At 47.8% G+C, this 17,615-nt stretch overlaps 7 protein-coding genes across 7 annotated transcripts; 2 read left to right on the plus strand and 5 right to left on the minus strand.

Moving 5' to 3' along the window:
* Nucleotides 1-689: 689 nt before the first annotated feature.
* N7447_000831 (putative GPI anchored cell wall protein) lies at nucleotides 690-2,733 on the minus strand (the record flags this gene model as incomplete). The annotated part of the gene is made up of 4 exons (XM_057225107.1): nucleotides 690-717; nucleotides 774-1,788; nucleotides 2,071-2,436; nucleotides 2,502-2,733. The coding sequence occupies 4 exons, from the start codon at nucleotides 2,731-2,733 to the stop codon at nucleotides 690-692; spliced, it is 1,641 nt and encodes a 546-aa protein (XP_057089123.1).
* A 1,905-nt stretch (nucleotides 2,734-4,638) lies between these two features.
* N7447_000832 (fungal specific transcription factor domain-containing protein) lies at nucleotides 4,639-5,492 on the minus strand (the record flags this gene model as incomplete). The annotated part of the gene is made up of 2 exons (XM_057225108.1): nucleotides 4,639-5,374; nucleotides 5,404-5,492. The coding sequence occupies 2 exons, from the start codon at nucleotides 5,490-5,492 to the stop codon at nucleotides 4,639-4,641; spliced, it is 825 nt and encodes a 274-aa protein (XP_057089124.1).
* A 120-nt stretch (nucleotides 5,493-5,612) lies between these two features.
* Nucleotides 5,613-6,508, minus strand: N7447_000833 (fungal specific transcription factor domain-containing protein; the record flags this gene model as incomplete). Its single annotated transcript, XM_057225109.1, has 3 exons — nucleotides 5,613-6,293; nucleotides 6,330-6,467; nucleotides 6,494-6,508. 3 exons carry the CDS (start codon nucleotides 6,506-6,508, stop codon nucleotides 5,613-5,615), a joined length of 834 nt encoding a protein of 277 aa, XP_057089125.1.
* Nucleotides 6,509-6,916: 408 nt separating this feature from the next.
* On the minus strand, nucleotides 6,917-8,718 carry N7447_000834 (uncharacterized protein; the record flags this gene model as incomplete). Its single annotated transcript, XM_057225110.1, has 2 exons — nucleotides 6,917-7,112; nucleotides 7,226-8,718. The coding sequence occupies 2 exons, from the start codon at nucleotides 8,716-8,718 to the stop codon at nucleotides 6,917-6,919; spliced, it is 1,689 nt and encodes a 562-aa protein (XP_057089126.1).
* A 415-nt stretch (nucleotides 8,719-9,133) lies between these two features.
* On the plus strand, nucleotides 9,134-11,063 carry N7447_000835 (O-methyltransferase family 2; the record flags this gene model as incomplete). Its single annotated transcript, XM_057225111.1, has 6 exons — nucleotides 9,134-9,286; nucleotides 9,342-9,468; nucleotides 9,528-9,651; nucleotides 9,847-10,202; nucleotides 10,266-10,600; nucleotides 10,962-11,063. Coding segments are annotated over 6 exons (1,197 nt in total), but the record flags the coding sequence as incomplete, so codon positions are not given.
* Nucleotides 11,064-11,463: 400 nt separating this feature from the next.
* Nucleotides 11,464-12,824, minus strand: N7447_000836 (uncharacterized protein; the record flags this gene model as incomplete). Its single annotated transcript, XM_057225112.1, has 2 exons — nucleotides 11,464-12,711; nucleotides 12,765-12,824. The coding sequence occupies 2 exons, from the start codon at nucleotides 12,822-12,824 to the stop codon at nucleotides 11,464-11,466; spliced, it is 1,308 nt and encodes a 435-aa protein (XP_057089128.1).
* Nucleotides 12,825-16,138: 3,314 nt separating this feature from the next.
* On the plus strand, nucleotides 16,139-17,419 carry N7447_000837 (glycoside hydrolase family 64 protein; the record flags this gene model as incomplete). The annotated part of the gene is made up of 1 exon (XM_057225113.1): nucleotides 16,139-17,419. One exon carries the CDS (start codon nucleotides 16,139-16,141, stop codon nucleotides 17,417-17,419), a length of 1,281 nt encoding a protein of 426 aa, XP_057089129.1.
* Nucleotides 17,420-17,615: the final 196 nt, after the last annotated feature.

Below are 17,615 nucleotides of genomic sequence, written 5' to 3' on the forward strand. Positions count from 1 at the left end.
AAATTAACATCTAATACTATTTGATTTTTCTTCAATTAAAAGGGGACTTTTGCAGATCTCAGCCATACTGGACTAGTCCAGATGAGCTATATACGAAGAACAAGATCAAGATAAAATTAATGGAGCCCTTTGTCATCCAAGTTCGATATGGGGTAGTGGTTAACCTAGCGGATTTTCATCTCTTTATAAGACTGTCCTCCGCGGCCCCGGGTTCGATTCCCGGTATCGAAGTATCTTTTTGTTTTTATTCTGTCTAAATGACGTACGTGGTTTGCATGGAATTGGATAGGTTTTGATCAAGGCGAGTGTAATTAATGTTTTGGCGGATATGGACCATATCGAGATATGCATACCCTGTGGACTCATTCTACTTGAGATATTAAACTGAAGGAGTGAATTCAATATACTAATACACAAGCCGAAAGAACGTTGACGCTATGTGCATGCGCCTCAATTACAACATAAAACTAAATATGGCAATGTTTTCCAATCCACATCGGGTAGAGTCAGCTTTTTTGAAAGATTACTTCCCTATGCACACCGGACCAAAAAAATCAAACATGAGAAGATCAAGAAAATACGTATCGACGTAAAGGAGACATCAATGGGAGTTTACAAGGAATAGGAAATGGCCCTAGAAATCACACATCCATAGTTGCAAACTGCGAAATCGCATAGAGGTTCCTCATTTAGCAAGTGGTGATGTACAGACCGAGACTATAAAGGGTGTTAGCTGATATACAGACAAATGGAAAGTAGAAGAGCAAACTTACGGAGATGGGTTCCAGTCCTCGAAGAAGTTGAAGTCGGTGCTGCCAGCGTTCTTGATCTCATAGGTGACAGCCTGGCCAGCCGGGCAAGAGAACGTAGAGACAAGGTATGAGTTGCCAGGAGAGACAGTGATAGTACCAAGATCCTGGGACACCGAGGGCATGTTGCCGAAGTTTGTCGAGGAATCGGCAATGGAAGAGAGCTTTGCGAAATCAATCTTTCCATCGCCGCTGAAGCTGTAAGACGAGGTCTCGAGATCCTCAAGCTTGGGGAAGAGGAAGATAAGGCTGCAGGTCTTGCCGGCGTCGGCATTTGGGATATCGAAGTTAAACAGGGTCGACATGGTCGAGCTCACAGTACCGTTAAACCCAGTTCCTGCGGTAGTGCTAGGCGAGGAAGAGTCGACAGGAATGATAAGGTGAGGGATCTCGTAGTTACCCGAGAGATCTGTGGGACAAGCACCACCAGAGGTACCAGTGGCCGAGGGCTTGGAAGTGGCGGAACTAGCTGGAACGGATGCGCTGGCGGAGCCGGTTGGATGAGTGCCACCATCACCGGCGGAGATAGGAGGCACACTAATAGAGATGCCACCACCTCCGCCGCCGGTAGCAGAAACACTAGGAGAGGCACCGGGCTGTGAGGCACCGCCGCCACCGCTTGGAGCAGGCACACCGGGAGAGGGACCGGGTTGTGGAGCACCGCTGCCGCCACCACCGCCGGGAGCAGGCTGTGGACCAGAAGGCTTGGTACCAGTACCGCCAGATGGGGCAGGCGCACTAGAAGAAGGACTGGGCTGTGAAGCACCGCCGCCGCCGCCAGGAGCAGGCACACCGGGAGAGGGACCGGGTTGTGGAGCACCGCTGCCGCCACCACCGCCGGGAGCAGGCTGTGGACCAGAAGGCTTCGTACCAGTACCGCCAGATGGGGCAGGCATGCTAGCAGATGGTTGTGGCGCACCACCACCGCCGCCAACAACACCACCGCCACCAGGAGCACCGGAGGTAGGGCAGCTACAGTCTGTGACAGTGATAGTGACAGTTTGAGTGCCGGGAGTGGGAGCGGGAGCGGGAGCGGGAGCAAGACCAGGGCCTCCGGCTCCACTTCCAGTGCCAGGCCCTCCACTTCCAGTGCCAGGCCCTCCAGGGCCAGGGCCAGGACCACCAGCAGCAGCACCGGGACCAACAGGGCCAGGTCTAGCAGGGCCAGGACCACCACCACCAGCACTGGGACCAACAGGGCCAGATCCTCCAGCCCCAGGTCCTCCAGGTCCAGGTCCAGCAGCTCCAGGTCCAGCAGGACCAGGAGCACCACCTCCAGAGCCAGCACCACCAGCGCCGGGACCCCCAGGGCCAGTGCCAGCAGGGCTGGACTGAGGAACTGGGGCTGGCGGTGCGTTAGAAGCAGGAGGTACACCAGCCGGGGATGAGGCACCATTGCCGCCACCGGTGCCCGTATTCGAGCAAGCATCGGCAGACAATTGCACGTTCACACAACCAGTAACGTCGAGCTTGTTAGGGGTAGTGTAGACATTCAAGCCACCATTTTGGCCGGTGGCACAGGCAACGAAGTCGGGGCTGCTGCGGTACTCGAGTTTACCCTGTGAGTTGACAGAGAAACCAGGTGTAGCAGACACACCCTCGTCGCACTGCAGTTGAGTGGTGGGGGCTGTCATACAGTTAGATATACTTTCTTTGGTAGTTGATATAGAGGGAAGTAATTGGTTTACTTACGAGTGAGGATGCATCCACGGCCGCTAGAGTCGGTGATACCGCCATTGGAGTCGATGCAGTACTGTGCTGATTGTAGACTATCGTCACCAATGCGGTTCTGGCCATCACCCAGCTGGCCAAGTTTACCAGCCGCACCACCAGAAGAGGTGAGGTGGAAGCAGCAGCTATCACTGCGGCCAACGAGGGCATTGGAGCCGGCAGCAAAGGCAGCGAGGGTAATAAATTTCCTCATTATTGCTGTTCAGAGAACGCAGATGTGTTTTATCGACTAACGAATGAACACAGCGCCCTTTTTTTGAAGAAGATCTTGAACAACTGAACGATCTGATATCCACCAGTATACTTGTGGTCGCAGATATGTCTTTATTTAAGGACAAGACTTTAGGGGAGAGTAAATCTTTATAAGAAGTGGTGGGTTAAAGCTCAAACGAATCACGGGGAAATATCACAGACACACATCGGCAAAGGTCCCCGAGATGAAAACATAAAGAAACAATGAACATTGCATGCTGTCAGCCATTCATGCCGTTAAGCATGGGTGAGACCTCCGATGGACCAACTATCCTGGTCTCGGAGAGTAGACAATAGAAGGTCCGAACCAGCCGGAGCGAGATGCGTAGCAATCTGCACGACGTCATCTTGAACAGAGCTCCAATCCATTGAGATGTGGAGTAAGATGGAGTATAAAAGCGTGTTTGTTTCTCCACTTAAAATCAGCATCTGAAGTACGGACAACGGTGACTGGCTGAGTATGGGAGGCATGTGGGCTTACTATCCATGGTCTAGGCAGCCCGGTGGAAAGTGGCAACATATACTATCCCATGGATCATTGCCTCCTTGAGTCCTCCGAGAGGCTGAAATCATTCAATATTGGATGATGCGGACTAAGTCCCGTTGATATTACGAGGTAGTTGAGAGAATACAGGACAAGCTACTAATACTCCAGTTTTTAATCCAATACATATTATACTTATAAACAGTCCGCTGTGTGTTCTTGGATGGTTTGTATCTCAAGTGATATATACTACAAACTCCGAACTTGAACCATCACAAAACATGATTCGATAAGGTAAGACGCCATGGTCATTAACAACGGGATCTACGACTAGAGTCTCTTATAGGCTGTACATTAACATACATAGTGTATTGTAGTCTTTAGGCCATAAGGTTGGTAAAACTGTGACATATAAAAATAGTTGCTATGTATGTTGTACAAGGCGAACTGTGTAACACGGGTAGAGGCACATAAAGCACTACAATCATAAGTATGATGAAAGACGAAAAAAAGAAACCAAAGAGATTGGATCGGATTGTGTAAAGCGAACAGTTGATCATCATTGTACAATGGAAGTACCCAGGTGGAAGTGGACCCCGAACCGGCCAACAACAGCATCCGACTATTTTTATAACTATTCAACGGCACATTTACATAATCTCTGGAATTATTATCCACGTCATGTCTGATATTTGTACTATTATCAATATCGCGTACAAAGTACGATTTACAACTGATTTACTCCGCAGTGGATATGCGTAAGTTTCCACGGCGACGCATGTCTACATGAAAGCGTCCGATCTAGATAATTATCGTATAATAGGGCCCTAGATCGGAGATTGTAGAGCACCAATCCTTCCCTATGCCAAATATATGCTGTATAACATATTTTGTACCCATAGATTTATGATATGATATGGTAAAGGTCCCTGGAGGAGCTGACACAGAGGCAGTGCCCCCGTGAAAGGGCAAAGTGAAAATGTGCACAGTAACTAGGCAGCATTATTCCCTATTCAATCCGGTGCATTGATCAAAAAGCTGTATGGCTGGTACCAGAATAGGCCGCCGTGGATTTAATATTATGACATGGATTTGGATATCCCGGATTACCCCGGTTGGTATTGTATGCCAAGTTCAACTCGACATGCCATGTCAATCTCAATATGGGCATGGCTGGATAGCTAAAGTGGGGTCCAATGAACTAGTATACTGTCGAGATGATGAAAAGCTATACATAAAATCAATTGACATATCATGCGTCATAATGTCGCAGGTTCCAAATCCCAGTAGACCCATTCCTGAGACCGGTCTTCAATATTGAATTACTAGTAATATTACATAGACAAAAATGCAGTATCCAACTCAGAAACGAAGCTGCTCCAGTCCACTGTTCATGCCTGTTGAATACACCATGATTGTAAGCGCTCTCGAGTTGTAGGCAAGTCCCGGCGAAGCCTCAGGGTCTTGAGAGGTAGATTGCGTTGTTGACTTTTCGTCAACAGCTGAACCCGAGGCACTGTGCCGGTGAAGAGCCGTCTTGAAGGTCTCAAGCAACGTTCCTGCTAATAGGGACTCCTCTCTGACCGCTTCTAGTATTGAAAATGCCCCATAAATTTCCGTCATGTCCTTTTCCTGCGTATGACCACTCCCAAAAGAATCTATGAGAAGAACAATTATCGCCATGCAGACACAATGTAGCAAGGCTGAAAGTTTCAGCCGGGCTGAGACGAAAGGGATCATCTCTAACGAGAGTTGGCGCTCAGTTCGGACCACCATTCGGGCTGCTTCCAGGCATGCCTTCCGGGAGTAATCATACGTAGAATCCTTAGACGCTCGCGACAAATAAGGCAAGTGAAGCCTACACCTTTGGGCATGAAGCAGAAAATTGAGGATATATCGTTGTACGATTATTCCAGGAGATTCCCGAGGATTGGCTTCTGGTAGCTCGTCCGACCTATGGGCCAACGAGAAAAACGAGGGTATACTCTGGGCGAATTCGCAAATTTTGGCGTCAATCTGTTTCGTATGCGCATAGTTCGGGCTTCCTGGATCGGACATTCCAAATGGAGCACAGTCTGTGATTTCGCGGCAAACTCGCCTAATCGAATCAATTGGAGACAGTAGGACATCGATGTAGGGTGGGTGAGTGGCTTTCCAACTCCGACCATCCCGTCAACAATATCTTCATCATTCGCATTGCAAGGTTTGTTGGTCATCATGTGGCGTGGATTAATTGAATATGTGCCTTTCTGTGGGCCAGATAGTTGCGACATCTGCCTATTATCGATTGAACTCCCATTATTAAAAGAACATGAAGGAGAGGAGGAGAGAACTTACTAATCAGTAGCCACGAGATACACCCATACTCTTCTACATATCTCTGCTTTTGCAGAGGACGGCGTAGGTACGTCTAAGTTGGAATTGTAGGGATGGTCGATTCTATGCAAGGATAGTTCCCTTCTAACTGAGATGGCAGTGGAAATCATATGCCAGGCGAGGGATGTAATTCCCACGATATTCATGATCACAAATCCTATAATAATCATCGCCTGGATATCTTCTATTGACTCGGAGTGTTTGTAACGCGAGTAATCGACCACATCCATCGCAAGTCTCACCCAATGGGTAGACTGCCCAACTGCTTCTTCAACAGTCGAAAATATGGGGTTGCACATATCGCGTTCAGTCCAGAAGGACGTGGTACTAGCGAGAATGCTGAGAAGCAATGAAACGTACCCAATCTCGACTGGCTTGCTTTCTCTCAAGTCACAATAAAGTTCAGCCACCATAGTACGCACCGAGGGGACATGAACCACATGCTGGAGGAAGGTGATCTCTGTGATATACTTTTCCACTAGTATTTTCGCTTCGTCGTGGAGTGGCAGCCAGATACATCTTTTCGCAGAGTTGGCTTGATGTGCTATTGGTTCAGATCCTACTGCCGCACGAATGGGACAAGTCCTGAATTCAATTTTAAGCTTCAAAAGATTACTCTGAATACCTTTGTCAGCACTCGACTTTTTATAATTTAGATCCGATCAATTTAGGCCTACCGTGGAGCTTGATGATGTGATCTCGCTTTCGAGCATAGTCACAGCCTCTGCAGATAACTGCTCTTCATGAATAACGTATGATTGATTTGATTGTAGAGGAGGAGGAGGAGGAGGAGGAGGAGAAGGAAGTGACGAAGCCTAAGTAGAAGCTTGTCCTAGTGGACTAGACTCTGGAGCATCATTGGTGATCACTATCTTTCCAGCCTCCGCAAGTGGGCCAGTACATCTTATTGATAGTTATCCAAAACCAGTAGGCCAAAATGCAAATCCCTAGAGCTTAGGAAATAATAATAATAATAATAATAATAATAATAATAATAATAATAATAATAATAATAATAATAATAATAATAATAATAATAATAATAATAATAATAATAATAATAATAATAATAATAATAATAATAATAATAATGTGATATTCTTCCTCTATCCCATTCGCTTCTGTAACCTTCTTCTTGGCCCTTCAGTGGCAAGTGTAGCAAGTGTAGCAAGTGTAGCAAGTGTAGCAAGTGTAGCAAGTGTAGCAAGTGTAGCAAGTGTAGCAAGGGCAGCAAGGGTAGCACATAAATATTCCCCGGGCAAACTTAGCAAGAGACGGATGTCGAGTGGCGTGTTCTTTTCCGCGGCGAGAGGGACTTGCGAGCCCGTCGACCGATGGATTTTAGCCACTCGCGGCCTCTGCCACGAACTTCTTGGTCCTCAGATAGACGCTGCTGGTGAAACATCCGAACTGTGCTCATGAAATCCTCAATGGCTAAAATTATAGCACTTGTCTCACCTCTGGTTTATCAGCTTCCAAAAAGGCCGCGACCAAATAATGTAGTGGTCGGTAGAAAGGTGGCCCCTGCTCTCTCAAGCAAGGAATATCAAAAAAACCAGAAAGGGAGTTGTACATTTTCCGCCAACGTGCCTTCAAGTCAGGCATTGGCATTGTCTCCTGTTTCTGTTCAAGCCACAAAAACCGGTTCCACATGATGCAAATCTCGTTACCAGGAGCAGGAAGGTCAAACAACTCGAGAATGCAGTCTGCGAGAAGGGCTGCCTCCCACCTAAAGCGTATCGCCGCTTCAAACATCGGCGCTTTTTCCTGGAACATGTCACGCTCGTAGAATCCACGGAGCGTGCCTCCAAAGCCCACCTCCTTACCACGATCCCATTCACCGGGACAGGTTTGGTGGAAAGTTCTGGCCATGCCTTTTAGTCTTCTATGGGCCATATGGCCAGTCATTTCATCAATAACCTGGTTTCCCGATGCAGTTTTGTTCGGATCTTGCTCCAAAAATGTGGTGTTTTTCGGGTGTGGATTTCTAAGGTCCCTGATATCACTGGGCTCTTGATATGGATAAGAGGTAAGTGCATCCCACCGGTTCCTGAAGTGGAACAATGGGATTCCTGTTCTCCCTGTCCACGAGTATTCCCAGGCATCATCCTGGGCACCAAACTGGAAGTTTTGGGAGCTGCCGAGCCGTGTTATGCGATCTGCGCATGTACTCCAAACAGAATGGCAAAATGAATTATAGCTCAAAGTCTGAAAGCTATTGGGGTTATCTGGTTGAAGACTTTGCTGTGGGTCTGATAGGCTTGTGTCCAGACCACAATCTTCGAGAAGAGGACTTGTCGCACTAGACAAAGTCTCTAGCAGGGTGCTTACAAACACGGACCCGCAAGTTCGCCCAATGCTCTGGGATGCACCCCAGGCATTCGAAGTTCCGGCGGCTGGATCGTCGTTTCCGTCCGCAGCTGTCATAGCGGTGAGGTTGAGCTCGGGGGTGGTGATCCACCCTCCGGAATAACAAGCAGTGCTTAGGAGAGTCACACGCACACTTGGCTCAAGCACACCCTTGAGATTGACTATGCTGAGACCCTTGTGGCTGTTTCCATCATTCAACAAAAAGTGATGATTCGGTAGCCCATGGCAAAAGAAGAGTAGTAGAAGTGGCGCCTCATGCCGTTTCGCTAATTCTGACGCCCATTTTGCCTCTGAAAGAACCCGATCTATCATTTCACCCGAGCGAACGATGGTGACTGGGGTGATTTGCTGTTGGTCTAGCATGTCTTTATCGAGGCAGACCTTTCGATCCTCATACGGGTTGCCATGAAGGTATGCACCATACTTCTCCACTAATTTTCTTGGATCAGCTGCGGTTATCCATGTCTGATGCATGCCCAAGCCTTTCAACAGATAGTTAAAGGCATAAAAATCCGAAATGAACCAGCCATCGTCTAATGGATCTGCGGTCGAGACTGTGGGGTGGGTTGCCGCAAGAATGACGGTATTGTCAAATACACAAGGTACCGTCGACGAAACAAACGTGGAGGGGAGCTTGTCTGGCATTCGGGCATACCCGCCCATAACGAGAGGTTGCTTTTCTGGTAGAGTGGCCATGATGTTCGCTGTGCTACGGATATACGTCTACGGCTGTAATTCTCTACCCTGGAGTCAGCCTGTCGTAATTATTACTTGTTATTATGTAAATAACTCTCATTTTTGAAAGTTAAGTGGCTTGCTTATTATCCATGGATAAGTTCCAAAGTTTACATACTTAGGTAGCACTAACCTTGGGAACTAACTATGCCAAGACAACGGCCACGGTAGGCCTCCAAGGGACAATCACACGCTAAACCTAGTTGGACACATGGCTACTAGTCCTAATTAGATCTTTAAGGCTGATACGGAATCACGAGAACTATGTGAGAGACGCAAGGTATATAAGAACCTCTTTTCAATAAAAGATTCATAATAATCTATCAACTTGGCTTGCCTCTTCTCTCCTTCCTTTGACCCAAGAATATTCTTAAGTAACTTTTGCCAATATGGACTCCATAATTGCTCAGATCCAGGCTATCCCCCAAACACCGATGAAGCTGGCCGGTTGGACATCATTCAGTCTCTCAAACAAGTGACAAGAGAACTTCAATCTCCGAAAGATGCAATCATGAAGCTAGGAACACCGGTTGGTGGTCACATTCTACAAAATTCGGGGTTGCCCAAAGTGCTGACAGCTGTAGGGGCTAACAAATGCTATGCTTCGAATTGGTGCAGATATGGGACTCTTTCTCTCCCTCACGAGAAGTGATGTATCATTGACTACCATGCAAATTGCGGAGATCACGGGAGCATCTGCTCAATTCCTGGGTAATGGGCTTGGAGATGAGCATATTTACTTCAATTTCTAAAACACCTGTTCTGTCCAGAGAGAATTCTTCGTTACCTAGCCGCAACAGGCATAATCAAGGAGACCGGAGTCAATGAGTACACCGCAAACAGCATCACTCATGTTTTGGCTGACCCCAAGGGCGAGGCTATGATATACCACGGGTAAGCTATATAGTTAGTAGTTTCCCCTGCCACTAACCTAGCCATCCGCCTGGTAAACATCCCTACTTGCCTAGATTTCTTGATACAATCTTAGATTCGACACACTTGGATCTGTCGTGCAAGCAATGGCTGCCTTCTTCGCTGAAAATAACTACCAAGATGTCACTGTCAACACAAGCACTCCATTCCAGAAAGCCCACAAGACCAAACTCACCTCATTCGAGTGGCTTGTCCAGCACCCAAAGGACACTTCGAAAACCTGCAAAAGATTATGACTACACTTCAAGGATCAGAGTGGACCGAGGGATTTGACCTTTTCATCAATGAAGCCCGTAAGGTTCCATTCAAAGTTTCATCCGCCGCCCCGGAGATACCCTTCTTCGACGTTGGTGGCGGCCATGGCCACCAATGTATCGAGCTTGGGAAGAAGTATCCCAATCTCCTAGGTTACCTTGTTCTCCAGGACTTGACAGAGGCAATGAAGAATTTAACTCCGATTGATGGCGTGAAGGCTGAAGCTTATGACTTTTTCCAAACGCAACCGATCACTGGTTTGTCTCCATCCATCCTTCTGATACAAGATCTTATCAAATCTAACATTTCCTTTAATTTAGGTGCCAAATTCTACTATCTCCGCAGAATCATGCATGATTGGCCCGACGACAAAGCCACGAAGATCCTCCGCAATGTTCACGCCGCCATGGGCCCCGACTCGCGGATCTTGATCGATGATGCTGTGCTGCCAGATACTGGCGCTAAGTGGCAATCAACCGTAGCCGATCTTGCCATGATGATATTTGCTGGTAAAGAGCGGACCAAACATCAATGGGAGTCACTTGCAGAAAGCGTGGGCTTGCGCGTGGAACATATTAATGCTTATGTTGCTTCAACTTATACCGACATTCTCGTTTTGGCTTCCCAGTTAGCCACACAGGGCCGTGGGCTGAAAGTTGGGCTCATATTAGAAATATCATGTCACTCTCCTCTCTTCAACTGTATCCTGCTATTACTCCGTAATTATGAATGCGGGGGCCGTCACAGGGAGGCGTCACACAGCAACACTTGTATGCATACCTAGCATTTTGGATTCGTGAAATGCAGCTGAACTCTTTAGGAACTCTTGAGCTCTTATTCAATCAATTAATGCTTCTCCCAGGGGGTTTGTCTACATCTTGAATCCTTTACCATGTCAAGGAAATCCAAAGCACCAACCAAGATACACAAAGGTTCCTAGAGAGCTACAGCGAACTCGAAATAAACGAAGTCCTCCCACATGTTCTCTCGTTGGGGCAGGCTGCTATTTCGGACAGGAACTCCGCTTTCTGGGATTTCCCGGTTCGCAGATCTTCGGCTGCGATGCTGAGCAGGCCTTTGTAGATCTCTGGTCAGCTGGAAGAGAAGCTTTGTGGTAATATTGATGTTGTCTTTGCTAGCTCGAAAGACGTGGCGGACTGCACTCTGTACACGCGTGAGAACTGGCAAATATAAGTCAAGTGCATTTCTGCTGTCCATTTCCTATATATATTGGATGTTGTAGATACATTGATCGCAGTGATCCCGTGATATATCTTTATGGGCAATGTTCTTCACCAGCCACCTAAACTCAAAACGCCTTGCTAGCCGAGTAGATGACATAAAAGGGAAAAGGCGCTGGGGGAAAAAAAGGACAAAATGAAACGAGTGAAAAAGAAGACTAAAGCCCCAGAACTAATGCTAATACAGGTCGTGAATCATGCTCATGCTGAGTAATATATTATGAGGAGCTTCTTCTGGTAGGGTTCATTCCATGGTTGGTTTCGGGGGTGATCGAATTTATTGAGGTTGACTGGGTGGCGGCGGAGCATGGCCGGTGGTAGTCACCGATTCTGCTGAAACCACTCGAATTCCCGGCGTATGATCTGTCGGGGTTGGAGGTTCATCATTATTGATACTCTGGAACTGCGACTGAGTCGGCGTCACGGGAGACACAGTCATGGGACTGGGTAAATTGACGTGGATCGAGGGCAAACGATTGATGATTGGGAGCTGCCGCGCGTGTTCATTCTGCTCGGCAACAGGACTTTGATACGCAGGGGCATCACCCCAGTCCAGGTGCTCGTAATCAGGAGGTGGAGGAATGTTGAGCGTCCCGAGATCTCCGTCATCAGTTTGTGATACTGGTCGACTCGAGCCGTGTGTCGTGGTCTGAGTTAAACCTAGTGGTTCAAGCTCGGTAGCAGGATTGGAGTCGCTCATAATGGACGAAGAAATGGACTGTCCTCGAGAGTTGACGTTGGATAGTTCGAAAGAGGCCGCGGTGGAGCTCACAGCATCACTTTGCAACAGCGGTCGACTATCCGAATCGTGCGAGTCAGAATTATGCGAGTCGGCACGAAGCCGCGATCCATCATGGCGAACACGTCCGAGTTCAGCATAGCTCACACTGGCGATGCGTCGATCCCGCTCTCTCGACTGATGCTCAGCTAGGACCGCGGTTACGTTGATTCCACTGTTGGTTCCTGCACGGCGACGTTGTGCCCGGGCGCGAGTTTCGGCATTCAGACGTTCGAGGCGAGCAGCATCCCCACGCGCTTCAGCTTCTCGTCGCTCCCGACGTCGTGCCTCGCGATCGGCTAGTTCCTGACGGCGCTGCAGGCGAATCTGGTACAAAGAGTCCATCTGTTCCTCACGGCGAGTTTCCTGTTCTTCTGCAGTCTCGGGGTATTCCACGACCATATCCATCCCACCGCGTTCACCCTCCCGGGCGATGACTTGTTCGGTCGGCTTTGGGCTCTGGGAATAGGGAGGTAGGGTCATGATAGAACGGATCGACGTATCGCGGCGGACGCCAGTGTTGGTCTGCATCTCTGGTGCTGTACTAGCTCCACGATAAGAGGTATCTTGGCCACTTTGATTTGGGACCTGACCGTATGATGCGCTCCCTGTGCCCCATTGTTTCCATTTTTGCTTGAGGAATTTCCCCGGAAGATATTTCGGTTCGTAGTTACGTTGTCGTAGTTGTCGGGATAGGAAGTAGGCGCTCACACCGACTGCAACTGCAAATATGATGCTCACGGCACACTAAGTCGAGTCAGCACAGGGGAAGACGGTTGGAAGGGCGGGGAGATACATACAATGATAAATATGTGATTCTTGTTCGTTGTGTCATCTTGACGTTTCTGTGGAATGTACATAATGTCGGACAGGTTGCCCTAGAGATACTTAAACGAAGGCATGGAATAAAATCCCCGGATTTCAAAAGAGTCGTGGAATGTGAAAAAAGGGACAAAGCGCGTCAGCCTTGGGATACCCAGGTGGCTGGCCGGCTATTATTATACGCCAAGCAATGAAACGCTGGCGTGGGTGGAGGCTGGTCACTTTGGGCTTCTCCTTCAATCAAAATCGGGTTTATTTGGAGGATTGCCGATCTCTGTCTGCAATTGTCTGCCAATCATTTTTCTCTCATTGTTTTAAACCATGTCCACCATCGCTTTTGCAGGGAGATCCCTAACCGTTTGGACCCTTCAACTTTGAAATTTCATTCGAATGATTTACACACTATTGACTTCATTATTGACTTTTGATCGTGGGAGATGAACTGCACGAGTCCCTTTGCAGCAAAGGAAGACGTTAAACAAAAATAGATAGCCCTTGCGTTCGGGAACAACCGGTATGAGATCGTGAGACATCTGGAATATCAACCCTGGAATCGCGAATCGTCAAATCTCCACCGTTGGAGCTCATTAAGGTCTGTTTGTGATGTGAAAACCATGCTAACCTCAGCCCAAATGGTGAGATGTAAATTCGGGGAATCCTGAGATTGAGATGTTGCTCCCTCTCGAGCCCTTCTTACCATCTCTGAAACACCCCCTTTGCAGGTCGGCTCCACCAGCTTGTCTCGGCGGTTATCCGGGAAACTATCAAGTTCCCTTTTGTCTGTGGATCTATGCCTTTTCACACCGTCTACCTCGGGAATACAGACACGGACGACAGCGGATGCGCCCTTTAGTGTGGCGTTTTGCTGCTTGACTTGGTCCCGTCGCAGCCGAAGCCACACAGAGAAGTTATGATAGCATGTGCCCTCGAGCGAATTCTCTTGGTCCTTAAACCATGTCCTCAACTTGATTTGTGTCGCTTAATCCATATCATGGCGTGATGCTGAATGTTCGAGAAGATGCTTGTTCCCGAGGTCTACATCATAGCATAATAATAGAACGACATTGCTCGGGAATATTGTAATGCTTCCATAGAGCTTCTGGACAGCCATTGGACCATCATCTTATTTCCCTATTTATTTCTGAATGGATATGTAGTGTTTGCAGTGGCTAGTGAGGCGCAGTAAATGGTCGATAAGCGAAGAACACCTGATAGGGCGAGAACCCAACGTGGCCTCTAGGGGTGGCGAATCATCGCCCTGCCGGCCCAAGTCATTTTTCAGCCTCAAGTTTCACTTTATTATGAACATTCCGGGCACGCCGCAAAGCACGCCAACTCTTCGCCCAAGTTTCATGTACCACGTGTTAACAAGTGATGGGGTTTATAGGGGCGCATAGCATGGCAGCCCCTGGGAAGGCAGCTTGTTGAGAAGACAATGCTAAGGTGCCGACAATGCGGCTGTTAACTCGCCCCGTTCCCTCCTGCCTTTGAGTTAGCCAGAATTATTTGGACATACTCTGTCTCTAGGCATGTCTGAACTCCCCGCTGGATATATTGGAGATCATGCGGGCTGAGAAAGTTCCTGCCCGTCAGGTCCGAAGTATGTTTTTGTCCCATGTCCCCCAGGGATTCTGACTTCGTGGATGTAGAATGCGAACCCCAATGTTGATGTTGACGACTCCTTACCAACGATAATTTGAGCCATTACTGCCAAGTATAAGGCAACCCATATGTACTGTAGTCCTGCATAGTATACGCGTCATGTCGTTCCAGTAGAGTTGCACGATGTCTACGGTGGGCCCGCTAAAGCGAACAAAGTGTTCATTTCTCATTAGTGATGACGATATGAACGGGATTACGAGCCGGAGTTTCTAGCAAACTAGATTCTCGGCACAATTGAGATCGAATTGAAGTGTGATTCTGAGTGACTTGGTCCTCGGTTGGCAATTGTCGTACAAACACCAACCTAGACCGCCACTTATAAATGTTACCAAAGGTTCTAGGCATCACCATACTTAAAGGGTAATTCCGGGTGCGTAAATCTCGCCTATCCATATTTTATATGGAGATCGACATAGACTCTGGTTAAGGAATGCGCTGCACCCGGGCCAATTCAGCGCATGGTCGTATGGTTTTGGTTCGAAGTATGATGGCATAAGGCACGTGGAATATATTTTCTCTCATTTGCTACTTTTGGATATTGCTAGACAATGACATGTGAATGATTTGAGTGAATCGGAAATGGATTGTAGTATACTGGACCTTTGGTATATCCTATGCGAATACATACAAAGGCTATAGAAGGGGTTCTTAGCAAAGTGAGATCAAACACTTCCCATGAAGCTCAATAGAAGCCTTGGGGAATTCAATACTTGACTTAGCCAAAAGAGGATAGACTAGTATCTGGCCCTCTTATATTGTTTCAATGTTCTATCGCCGCGTGATAGAATTCCTTTTCTCTGGTGAGGGTCCATTTTTCGAAGCCATCAAATCAAATAGTTCTGTACAACAATGTTCAAACTCCTATGCGTAGGGGCATCGTGCGTGAGGTTCTTCCGCCTCAGGGTTCGGGGTTGAAAAGCCCACGATTAACATCGTCATCTGATCTATGAAAAGAAATTCAACAGTGTATTCTTTTTTAAAGTTAACAAAAATCTTGATGATCGTCTCGTGGCGGTATAGGAATATCAAATGGTTGTATTGGCCAATAAAATAAATGCAAGGATGACCCGATGCTGACCCAATGGCCAAGGCTCACGCGTCCTCCTTGACAAAAGTGAGCGAGGATATCGCAAATCAGATTTCTAGACGCTCAACTATTCAGCCTTTCGATTCCCAAAATGGGGTTTTACATAATGTGCAGCTCAAAATTGCCCCGCACAAAGAAGCCAAGATCGACACAGGTTGGAATTCGATCACCTGGAGACACGGCATGATCGTGCCGTTCCGCGGGGGCTTAGATCGCCTTTGGTATATACTGTTGTTGATATTGACGCGCAGCCTGTTTCGAACTATGATCGACATTTCCGTTAAAATCAGGTAGCCGGTCCAATGGGGTCTAAGTCACCATTTCCGAGAAACTCGAGGTCATCGCCACGCTGCATCACAGGGTCTTGTCACCCTGCCCTACCTAATGCCATAGGCTTGGTACAAATTCAACAAAGGACGTTGAGCGATAGTATATATTATGGTCCCTACCGCAGACTAAAATGTCGCTAACAGATTCAAACCCCCTCGGCAGCCTTGTGGATCTTCATACGGCTTTCTTATTGGGCTTTTGCGCCAATCATTTCAAGACATCAATCCACCTAAATTCTTCTTCAAACCCCTGAAGAGACTAATATCGGGCAAAATGGCAACATTGAACTTTGCTTTGAAAAACGACACCGGGTCTAACACGGTCTACGCATACATTACAGGCCAGGCGCTTGATAATCACAATGCGCTTTTCCTCTTGCGATCTGATGGCAAGACAGCTTACTATCCGACCTCACCATCAGCCACTATGACCGATCTGAGCGAGGATTGTGCAATTCCGCTGGGCCCATCTGGCAGTACCACCACCATCACTATTCCACACCTTGCAGGCGCGCGACTGTGGTTTGCGCAAGAGAAGAAATTGACATTCTATCTGAATCCTGGCCCTGCTCTTGTTGAGCCTTCGGTATCCAACACCGCAGACCCTAACTATAATCTGACATGGGCCTTTTGCGAATTCACCTGGAATAACGACCAGCTGTATGCGAATCTCAGCTACGTCGACTTCGTGTCGATGCCCATCGCCATGACCCTAACCAACAAAGCTGGTGCAACCCAGACCGTCAAGGGTCTGCCAGCCAATGGTCTCGACCAAGTCTGCGATGCTCTCAGAGCGCAGAACAGTAAAGATAAAGCCGGCTGGGACAAGCTCATAATCCAGCAAAACGGGGTCAACTTGCGGGCCGTTTCTCCTAACACGGGAAGAACCCTCAATAATTCTTTGTTCAACAATTACTACGAGAGCTACGTGAATGAAGTCTGGTCTTACTATGCAAACAACACCAACAATACCTTGACCGTCAATACGCAGGCTAGCGCTGGTGATGTCACAGCCAAAGTTGCCTCCGATCTCTTGTCCTTCTCAGTTCCAGGTATTTCTTACACCAAGCCCTCTACCGGAGACATCTTCAGCAACAGCACTGGCTCCTTCGCCGTTTCTGGGAATGGCACCAAAGATGCCATTACAGCTCGTCTTGCTGCTGCGTTCAATCGCTCAACCCTGCTGATAAATGGCAACCAGCCAAACGGGGAGTCGGTCTCGAACTACTACAAGAACCCTGTGACAAACCACTACTCGCGTATCTGTCATGCAGTGAGCCTTGATGCTCGGGGATATGCATTCCCCTATGATGATGTCGCGCCTGACAATGGCCCCGATCAGTCTGGCAGTGTTTATGATGGTAATCCAAAGCTCTTGACAGTCACTATTGGCAACGGCTCTAGTAAGTCTGTCAAGAAATCTGCTGTCGAGGAGGTTGTTACCCCAGTCCCGCAACCAGTTCCACAGACCAAAGAGAGCGAAAAGAAGCCGAGCCGCTTCCATGAGCTGAGAAGGTTTGTGGATAAGCTGTCGCACAAGAAGAGCGACGCCTGAGATACATAGGTTTGTCTCACTATTATTTGGTCATGTTGTCGTATATTGTAAATGTTACTGTATATACGTCGTTTTCGGTTCTCTCTTTTAATTTGTTGGAAATAGGTCAATGTGGTTTTATGTTTCTCTATTCACCAAATACGAGAGTAAGGTACTTGAAAATTGTATGACGACCTGCATCATTGCGAAGAGCCAG

The sequence above is a fragment of the Penicillium robsamsonii genome (assembly GCF_028829455.1).
Source record: "Penicillium robsamsonii strain IBT 29466 chromosome Unknown utg000001l_segment0_segment0, whole genome shotgun sequence".
Classification (NCBI taxonomy): domain Eukaryota; kingdom Fungi; phylum Ascomycota; class Eurotiomycetes; order Eurotiales; family Aspergillaceae; genus Penicillium; species Penicillium robsamsonii.